The sequence below is a fragment of the Lingula anatina genome, chromosome 1 (genome assembly GCF_051362555.1).
Source record: "Lingula anatina isolate TDL-2025a chromosome 1, LinAna3.0, whole genome shotgun sequence".
NCBI lineage: Eukaryota > Metazoa > Brachiopoda > Lingulata > Lingulida > Lingulidae > Lingula > Lingula anatina.
The window spans coordinates 4,221,367-4,232,067 of NC_141767.1; the positions used below are offsets into that span (position 1 = coordinate 4,221,367).

The 10,701-nt window shown below is 33.4% G+C and overlaps 1 protein-coding gene across 5 annotated transcripts; it reads right to left on the reverse strand.

Annotated features, from left to right (window-relative positions):
- Positions 1–1,740: 1,740 nt before the first annotated feature.
- On the reverse strand, positions 1,741–10,699 carry LOC106170229 (src substrate cortactin). Of its 5 annotated transcripts, none has more exons than XM_024076467.2 (16): positions 10,522–10,699; positions 9,743–9,847; positions 8,703–8,776; positions 8,057–8,186; positions 7,119–7,229; positions 6,543–6,597; positions 6,286–6,341; positions 6,076–6,130; positions 5,714–5,824; positions 5,333–5,443; positions 4,912–5,078; positions 4,658–4,724; positions 4,310–4,458; positions 3,465–3,822; positions 3,057–3,112; positions 1,741–2,727 (listed from the first exon to the last, which is right to left on the reverse strand). In XM_024076467.2, exons 2-16 carry the CDS (start codon positions 9,818–9,820, stop codon positions 2,647–2,649), a joined length of 1,659 nt encoding a protein of 552 aa, XP_023932235.2. In that variant the 5' UTR covers positions 9,821–9,847; positions 10,522–10,699; the 3' UTR covers positions 1,741–2,646. The 5 variants fall into 5 exon arrangements, with proteins under 5 accessions (XP_023932235.2, XP_023932234.2, XP_086854931.1 ...); XM_024076466.2 differs by having other exon boundaries at positions 10,528–10,695; XM_086998805.1 differs by lacking the exons at positions 7,119–7,229; positions 10,522–10,699 and adding an exon at positions 10,352–10,405.
- Positions 10,700–10,701: the final 2 nt, after the last annotated feature.

Genomic DNA, 10,701 nt, shown 5'->3' on the forward strand with positions numbered 1-10,701 from the left:
AACCTCTTCTGCAGGTTCTACGCCCAAAAAGCTTCCAAAATATATACACAATAGCCTTTTTCCTCAATGTACAAAAGCGCCATTACATTTCAATGAAAAAGCTACCTGTGTCAAATAAATTGTGAATTATGTCAACAACCAGTCAGTGCAGGTTATGTATTCTAATATTTTTGAACATGAATACAGCCTGCTGTTATCTTTACCTTGGTGTATTATAACAGGCTTGTTGTGACAGGCAGACAGATGTGAAGTTTCATTATTTCACCCTGCAAAAGAGAGTAAACGGGCAACAAGAGCTGGTAATATTTGCAGTAGAACACCTGGAACCAATAATAATATTGCAAATAGCAGTGATAGGTGAGATAAAGTGGATAGTAAATGGGCAGAGGAACTGTATCTAAGATGTATTCACAGTGAAGTTCTTACACACACTGACACTTACAAGCTGAGTGTCAGACGGCACATGGTGTACAGACGTCACTACACATTCCACACTGGAAAGTGCACCCCCTCTTCTCATAAAGAAACTCCAACACAGTAGTTGATTATTTTATTTACAGACCATAAGTATGCACCCCTCGTAAAGATGTAATCTTGAATCGATGAAAAGAAACCACAATTACCAAGGGCAAGTATGTTTTATCTTAGACTATGAAAAATGAAGCTACTATGGAATATAATGTTTTTTTTTATATTGGCCCAGTACATATTGCTGAAGAATGTCTGCAAGCTGGTTAAGGGGCAGCTCTTGTACATTGCCGTGTAATTGAGGGTAATTTTGGAGACAGTAAAGCAAAATAATAGAATAAATATATACAATGGTGATTCATATGCAGCTTTACACATCTGTTGGTTGCAAATATCAATCACAAAGTCTGCCCACATCAAACTGATTTTTCATTATTAATAACCATATTGCAGCAAAATAAATTTGCAGCCATGTTATTTGCAAGTCAACTCAGACATGAAATTGGAGACTAGTGCCAGGTTAAAAACAGGTTACATCATTTCAATATAATTTTGCATCCTTGTTCACCACCCAAAAGTCTTGCAAATACCTTGCTCAATAGATTATCTTGGCAAATTAATTTTGTATTCAGGGAATATTTGTGATATAAATGTAAGTAATGTACTTTCGTGACATCAAAATTATAATGTGATTTTAGGACCACATAAAAAGGTCATGAGACCACAGAACCATATTTTTTGCACATTCATCTTCAGTAAAACTGCATCATTGGGGCAGGGTATTACAAAAGCATAACTTGTGAAACTTTTACTTATACCTTTATCCTCACAATGGCTATGTTATGTGTGAAACAATCAAGCAAAAGGTTTGCAATACTGGTAAGCACATGATAAATGTCACAATAAAAATCATTACTGCAGCCAATTCGAAGAAAAACTTCCTTTTCATGTTTAGAAATTCAGATGAATACAGCTACCCAAAATTTTTTCCATAAATTGCTGTTGGAAACTTAAAGTGACCACTACCAATCTCAATTTACATTTAAGGCCCATGATTTACACCATAGAGATTAATGGAAAAGTTTTCAAGTCGGGATACTTGGAACTTCATTCGTACAACTATTAGTAAGTAGCATCAATTTATTTGCAACCAGTAGTAAAAGATGTTATATTCAACATAAGTACCTCCTTGGTATAACAAATAACAATGAATATTATTGTTGAACGTCCAGGACCATCAAAATATTGAAGTGAAAAACAAATCCATCCAAGTTTTAATTCATGTACAAATGTTTGGATTTATTTCATTGTTTTTCCCAAGTATACAGATTTCAATTCTAATATTAAACTTCTTCACAAAATGGAAGAACCAATACCAGTTTTGTTGATATTTTGCCCATTAATCTTCTTTAAAAAATTTAACTACACACAACCTCAGGTAATATTAGTTGCAGTAGTAAAATATTCATCTCTACCAATTAGTAGCACACAATATTTGTCATGAAACCACTGGCTACATTTATAGCTTAGTAAATCATGATTATGAAAACTATTTTATACACCGGCTGTTGCAACAGTGTGCTATCATTATTTCGTCATTTAGAGATGTAAATTCTTGCATAAATGGTGGGAAAAACAATCCATTCTCATAAGCTCTGTGCCTCAAAAGTATTATATTTGCCTGAGGCACTTGCTTTGAAATGACAATTACCATAGAAATAACTGTACAAAATATTGTAAATACTGCAAATGGGAATGCATCGAGTTTAAAAATCCAATTTCACGTCCTATTTAAATCTAAGGCATGATGAGTGACCCAGAAAAGAAATGAACCAACTATTTCTGTTTAATATAAGCATATTACTATATATTAATTAACACTTCACTGAGCATATGGAATTTGGAAGCATAATTTATATAAATATGTAACGATACAATAATCTGTAAATGAAAATATTTTATCTTAGCTGGTAAAGCAGTTAATCTGTAAAGTTCAATTCTAATTTACCTCTACAGTTACTTGGATTGAGTAGCTTTTTGAAATTTATAAAAATGGTTGGCTGCTGTAATTGTTTCCATTTGTTGCTTTGTAATAATACACAGCATATCTGTCCAGTTTGATCAGCAATGGAATAAAGTGGTTTCCCTTAAAATATTATTTACAAAATGTATATTTTTTTATTCCTGAAGTTCCACATAATTTGCTGGAAAAAGTCCAGATTTGCCATTAAACTCTCCTTTCCACCATCCTTCATCAATCTGAAATGTAAAAATAACCACATACAAAACAATATACTGAATACCAAACCAATGTTACATCATCTTACTAATTTACAGAACAAAATTAATAAATCAATGTTTTTCCACTGTTTTCTTGCCATAATAAAGGATTCAATATCTACTATAATGATTAAAAATTTCTTGACTGTAATTATCTACATTACCTTCTTTGGTTTATGACTTTCAAATACCAATGGTCTTGCTCATACTTAACTAACTACTTCATTCATAAAATGAAAAGTCTTATCTTTTAATATGCGCATATGCAAAACTAAGTTAAGATATCATTTCTTGTATTCATTACTTACCATTTCAATATTTGTAATAATATCATCTGGATCAAATGTTAGTTCATCATCATCCGCTGTAATAGAAAAGACAATTTTGTCAATCTAATTGTTGACATATTGTTGCAAACATGTAACAAGAAATACATAATTTCAGTTATGGGTCTTCCACAAAAAGACTGAGTCGCATAAATTTGTATAATATTTCTGTTCTATAATCATATCACTTCAATTACTGTTAATATATTTCCACATTGGAGGGTACCATAGTACAAACCAACAAATATAATGGGGCATGTCAGAATAATGAAAATATAACACAAAATGTGTGCATCATTGAGAGTAACTTTTTTGTGAAATGACCATTATATGATTGTATCTAAATAGAATGCTAAATTGATTAAATACATGCAGTATCATTCAAATTACCTGCTTGGTAATCATACAATGCAACAGCTGTGCGACCCTTCCCAGCTGCACTTGGCACATTGTCTGGTGGTGCTTCGTAATTGTTGTCTTCTTCCTCTTCTTCCTGATAGACAGGTTCTGGCTCTCGTTTCTGGGGTACTTCTTCAGCCTCGTTGTACACTGGCTCTGGCTCGTAGCTGGGCTGCCCTGCCTCTTGGTATTCCGACTCTTCTGGTTCATAACTGGGCTGCTGGACAGGTTCTGGTTCATACATGGGTTCTGGGGCTTCCTCTTCTTCTGGCTCTTCCATTGGTGGTTCCTGTTGTTGTTCTTGCTCGCGTCTCCTTGCCTCCTCTTCTCGTTCTCTTGCTCGCCTTTCCTATGGTAAAAAACAACACAATAAAGGTTTCTTTCAATTCGTTGTATATATTTTAAATACTGCTCACCCAACCCCCGTCAAAGTACCAAGAAAATGTCAAATATTTAAACCAAGTATGAAGATGAAAAGGAAATTACCATGAACAATAAATAACAGTTGACAAATGAATCTGTTCACCAGTTCTAACATCAACTACCAATCTTGATTACTGATATCTGCAGTCAGGCTGACATCCAGCGGATATACACTGCCTACTGTGACAGTTTTAACATTAAAATGACCATGACAGAATTTTTATTAATTACATGTAAATTACATATTCCATGAAGATGAATTATTATTTATTACTTAAAATGAAGATGTTCTTTAAGTTGGAGCTGTGGTTTAAAAACATTTTCCTTAACCCCTGGTAGCAGTTGAAGCTTTCAAAGACAATTACAACTGCCTTATAACAACATTTTGTTTCTGTTATACATAAAGAACCCACCTCCTCTTTTTTCTTTTGTTCCTCTCTTTCCCTCGCTTCCCTTGCCTCTCTTCTTGCTCTCTCTTCTTCTGCTCTTTTCCTAGACTCTTCATCATTTTGTTTAGCTAGATTTTCAAATCTAGCTTTAAGACTTTTAGCACCATCTGAACCTAATAAACAACAACAACTGTCATTCATTTCTCTTTATATCTTTAAATGTCATCACATATACTGCAAATAAGTTACATAATATACAACTGGTGTAACAGTGAAGCTCTAGATACTTTTTATTGGCTTAAATGCCTTTTATGATGGTGCCAAAAAAATCAACATCCCCAAAAAAATACCAGCTACATTATTTCAACTTACTCCCAGTTCCTTTCTGTTTCTGATACCCAGAAGTTGGTCCTTTCATATCTTCAAAGGATCCAGCAGACTGAAATCAAAATACACACCATACAGATTATCAAACATATTCAAAGACTAAATCATAATGCAAGCACAAAATACACAAACACACTTTACATGTAAACCATAAAATAACCCACATTCGTTCATTCATGATATTTATAACATGGCATTGCATTACATAGAATTTATGCAGTCACAAAGTAACCACAAACCTGATCTTTTCTGTCTGCCTGCACTCCAAATTTGCCGCCATAGCCTTGTTTAGCCTCAGTTTGCGATGGATGCAATTCTGTTTTACTGACATCATCAAAACCCTTGGCAGACTTATCTTGTCTATCTGTCTGGACTCCATATTTACCCCCAAATCCAGTGGAATAATCTACACAAAATTACAAAAAAATGTCTGTTTTCATCGTATATAACCAACATAAGAACAGTTATCCTGAAATACATATTTTTTTCAAAATAATATTTTTTAAATCAAAAAATGAAAATTTCTTTCATATGCATAAATGATATTAGTTGCACATGAAAATCAGAAAAAAAATATCAAAAATACTCCATAAAACATCATTTCATTTGTGTTCAGAGTTTTGTAGAACATCTTCACCATTCATTCATTGATTTTCATACCCTTCTGAGAGGCATGCTGTGCAAGTTTCTCTTGATGCTCATAACCCAGAGCCGATGCATCAACCCTGTCTTTTTGGATGCCATATTTACCACCAAAACCTGTTGCATAATCTGTAATCCAAACAATTATCTTTACAGATCAAAAGGGCAAATCATAATTCAATAATCAGGATGAGGATTCATTAATTTATTGCCACTATTTTCTGCTGCCAATCATTTCATTTGCCACATGACTATAATTAAATAATTTCCAGAAATCAATAACATCATTTTACCATTGCAGTAATCAAATGCACTGATCAATTCTCATAATTAATTTATTTATTTGTATCAATGTGATACAAGGTAAATTTGAAGGATAATGATTGTCTTGATTGTCACCTTTCTGTGAGGCGTGTTTGGCCAGTTTTTCCTGGTGTTCCCAACCCAGTGCTGATTTGTCAACTCTATCTGTTTGTACACCAAACTTTCCTCCATAACCTGCTGCACTATCTAAATAAATCACGTCCAATTCACAGGTAAATTTAACAATTTCAAACTTTCATACTGTTATGGTGCTTATTCAAAAAATAATTCAAAATATCAACGACTCACTCAAGAGATATACAATCTTCTAACAAAATAGCAATGTGCAGGTGAAAATGGTGAAAATAAATCACTACCACTTAATGTAAAAGGATGAGGTTAAAAAGAGTGCTCAAAATCAAGAGGACACTTTTTGTAAATTTTGAACGCTATTCTACCTTTCTGTGATTCATGTTTTTCTGTTTTGCCTTCATAATCCCAGCCAACAGCAGCCTAAAAATCAAATCACGTGTTACAATGATGACTGTTTTTGAAATTATTATTGTAATTGCACAAGAAGAGATAACATTTAACATCTACCTCAGCAATCTGTAATCAAATATTCATATCCCTTGTCATGGGTTAAATGAAATGTTCTATGGTTTTACCTTGTCTACCCTATCTTTTTGTACTCCAAACTTGCCTCCAAAACCTGTTGTATAATCTGAAAAAAAAATTAAATGTGAACAGTAATTTCAAATATATAATTTTATAACAAGTTGTACAGTCATATTTTGTAATGTATCTTACTTTTAAACATTTAACACTATCTAACTTAAAATGCTGTTTTGAAACAAGTGGAAAAATAACTAATTACCACTCGAAAATGTCAAAATGATATCAATAAACAGGACAATTTTCTCACCTTTCTGTGACGCATGTTTAGCAGTCTTTCCTTCGTATTCAAAACCAACAGCAGCCTTAAATAGCACAAAAATGTATTAATATTTCCACCTACATGTTTGGATAAAAAGCATGCAATTTCCTGCATTTTTTTCCTGGTATAATGCATCTATGATACATATTTCAAATATCTTATTCTTGTCTAACATTAATAAAAGAAAAAATTCTAGAAATACACTTTTTTTTTGTTCTACCAGAAAGACTCACCTCTGTCTTGATGAGAAAATAATCATGCACAAGATTTTTAATTTATCTGTGAAGCATTCAAAAATTGAAGTCAACAAAAATTCTGAATCATCCTTGCAAATGCTTCTAGAGACCACCACTAAAATCACTAATTTTACACAGACATAGACAAGACTATATTTGAATAATTAGCTGTTAAAAGTGAAACCACTTTACAAACTTAGTTACGGTACCAGGATACTATAGTATCATGAAGACAAATTCAACACAGAATGTTGGCTCAACAGCACCAGTTGTCAAGGTCTATATAACAACTTCTAACATGCAAACCAATGTCAGTAAAGGGTCTCACTTTATCTTTTCTATCTGCTTGAACACCAAATTTGCCACCAAATCCTTTGGATGCATCAGTTTGGCTGGAATGTTTGGCTAAACTTGCTGTATATTCATGCCCCACTGCAGCCTGCAGAACAGGAAACTCCATAGGTCAACATGCTGAACACTATAATACCAACACCATGGAACACAAAACATTTCTCCCCCCATGCATGGCCAATATGAGCCAAACAAATATTAAAAAGCAAACATAATGATATTGAATTGGATATCTATCTTTCCTAAAAAAAGACTGTCCATTTTTTTTCTTTTTAGAAAATCAAGAATGAAATATTTAGAAAATCCAAATTTACTGAAAGAATGAATCACATGATGGTTATAAACTGATTTAACTGTATTTGTAATTTTGTCGATGATCAAATACTGAAGTTTTGCTGAAACAAAAAACAAACCAAGAATTCAAAATTGTCACGTTACATAAAAAACCATACCCAGAATTTACTCAACAGCCAATATCACACTGGCTTACATTACTGTACATGTAACATTAAAAAAAAAGAAATACCATCCCTACATTTAAATTATGAAAGCATGATCGATTATGCTGTGATTGTATCAAGAAATAATAAATTTTAGATATCCAAGTATGACTGGCTTACACATTCAGAACCTTCCTGTATATATGAGGCATTTCAAAACAGCATTCCTCAATGCCATGCAGGGTAACAGCATGTGTAAACTAGTGTATAAACTAAAGCACATAATGAAGGACAAAAAGCTATTTCTGAAAATGTGCAAGGAAGTGAAACCCAACAATATAAAGGAAACAGCTCTCAAAAGTCATAAATTAGTTTGTTAATGTTTTAACAAATGAAATGTTTGTTAAGTGATGACAACAGTGTCAACTGTACTGAACATATCAACAATATCAATAACTGTCGGCCACAATCTTACTTTGTCCATTCGGTCGGTCTGGACTCCATGCTGACCGCCATAACCATAGGATGCTTTTGGACCTGCATCATACTGCTGTTTCTTAAATGTGGTGTCATCAGTTTGTACCTCCTGTCTAAGCTGCTTCAAACTGTATGAATAATACATAGCATTCACCAATAAGTTTTGAATAAATAACAGAAAAATGTTATGTGAAGTGGTAACATCATTTTAACTTCATTCCACACTTGAGCATTTAATAAAAGATGAAGCACTAAAACAACCAGTTATCAGAATGTTTTTCTTTTGTTCTCTTTGTTTTTACTACATTTTCAGTAATAATCTTAAGACCATGACCACAACACTGTTCACTCAATATACAAATCTATAGGCCACTAACAATGCAGGCCTGTAGCCAGGGGGGGTTCGGGGGGGTTCGAAAGAACCGCCCCTTTTGCTGGGAAAAGGTCCATTTGGGTAAAATTTGATCCAGGTACACGAAGTTTTTATGGGAAAAGGTTCACTTTTTCAGAAAGAGAACCCCCCTTTTGAAATTGCTGGCTACGGGCCTGCAATGAATCTCACACAACATACCAGACTGATATTACACGCAGATAAATGTTTACAATTAGTAACACTCTACAAATTTCAGTAATTAAAATCTTACTCAATGGAACCTTGGTGACCCGACCCCTCAATAGTTTTAGCACCCCATCGTTGTTCTTGCTCACTGACATCATTCTGAAGACACAAAGGAAATTTCAACATTTAATTTAATAGTATGATATATGAAATTAAAATACTAGTATGAATAAACCATTTGCAGATGATAAATGTAAAGTCCTTGAGATGACATCACAGAGGACATGAATACAAGGGCTTTTCAGCTCTTCCTTGCCATTTAAGCTTGTTTGCGAAAGGAGTAAGAGCCTCTCTTAACCCCCCCCCCCCCCCCGCCCTTTTGAGTCAAAATGGTGATTTGAAGTATTGTAATAAGAAATACATTTAGATGAAACATGACTAAGGTAAGCAAAACACATTGCCTTTGTAATAACTTTGTCTTATTATGCCGAAAAAAAAGCTCTCAAATAAGCATTGCAGTGTACTGTACGCAGTTATCAAGACCTACTGACAAAGTAATCCAACTTGTTTGTTGTAATTTATATCATTGTCCTCTATATCTGTAATGTCATTTTAAGGATGCTTTTTTGACTTCAAAATCTGCTATTAGTAATAGCCTGTTTCTGTCTGAACTCTCATAAATAATCCAGTAAAACAAAGAAGACTGTAACATACAAAAAAAGCTGTAACAGAGGTAAAATTTTAGTATTTTGATAAGATAAATACATAAGGGTAGTCTAGAGAAGATCTGAACTTGCTAAAGCTTCGCTTACTTAAAAGACATGAGGTGCATAATCAGTAAGTAAATTCTTAGCTTCACAGCTCAAGAAAACAATGTTATCTGAGATTTCACAATGATAACACTGTTGACAAGTGTAATGGTGCTATAACATGCAAACAGGAAGAGATTTTAAATTATAAATTTATGCAAATTAATGTGACTTGACGTCCATTTCTGATACATTGTGTATTAATTTTTGTGTACAACAAACAAATAACATTCTTTGATTTTTTTCTTATATTCAGCAATCTCAAGATATGTTTGATTGCTAAAGCATACTTAAGGGAAATTTATAGTCAACCTACCACAAAATCTGGGTCAGTCTCCCAGTCATCATCATCATCATTAGCAACAGTTTTGATGTCCACTCCAGCCCTCCACATCTTGTCACTGTGAGTTTGATCTCCAGACTAAAATAAATCAAATCTTGAGTTAAATGTTTGGAAATTCTGCATATCTCCTCTTTGAGAGTGACAGGTTATATGTAACCCAATAAAACTGAATATACACTATACAACAAACAATAAATAAAGTTTTTGTTTACACAAACAATACTGGTAGATGTGTGTTGTGCAGCCCATTTTCTACTAAACATGGAGTGGAGTTAGAGGTATAAAGACCAGGGCTAAGACAGGTTGCTCTCTCTATAATAACATTCGCTTCTTGTGAAGTCACAGCACTAAATGTATGTACCAGTACAGTGCAGTACAAATTAATTAAGCTATCCTACAACTTAAATGGCAAAACAATATAAACTATGACCCCTGTACCTTTACCTAATGAACATTAAAACATATATTTATATCATTTTAAAAGCCGACAAACAATCTAAATTTAGTGACCAACAATCATTAACTGAGTCAGTGACTAAATGATTCATTCATGAAAGAGACAGACTTGAATGTTAAACACACCACCCGGTGTACCAAACACTTCCTCACTATAATCGCCATAAGCCGTGTATAAATCAAAATTTCGATACAATATGCAAGTGGGAGCGATTTAAAGAAGCCATCTGTTCATACTATTCCATGCAATTTGAACATTCAAATGCGTTTAATTAAAACACGTCGACTTTACTTACTCTTACCGTGTTCAATCCAACGACCACACTTCCTTATTGCTGTCACGTGATCGACAGTACTTCCGCAGTTTCTTTAGACAGAGATTGTAATTTTGTATAACTTTGATTTACTGGGATTATCTATTCTTAACTTTAATATGAACACTATTTTTCCCAAAATAGATAAATACCAAAATATTA

Bases quoted from the DNA above. Each gene is read 5' to 3' on its own strand.
- LOC106170229 (XM_024076467.2), bottom strand. From the start codon at position 9,820: ATGTGGAGGGCTGGAGTGGACATCAAAACTGTTGCTAATGATGATGAT. The intron at 7,230-8,056 runs GTAAGATTGTGG...CCTGTTCTGCAG, and splicing joins AGACCGACCGAATGGACAAA to GCTGCAGTGGGGCATGAATA. The intron at 2,728-3,056 runs GTAAGTAATGAA...TTTACATTTCAG, and splicing joins TTATTACAAATATTGAAATG to ATTGATGAAGGATGGTGGAA.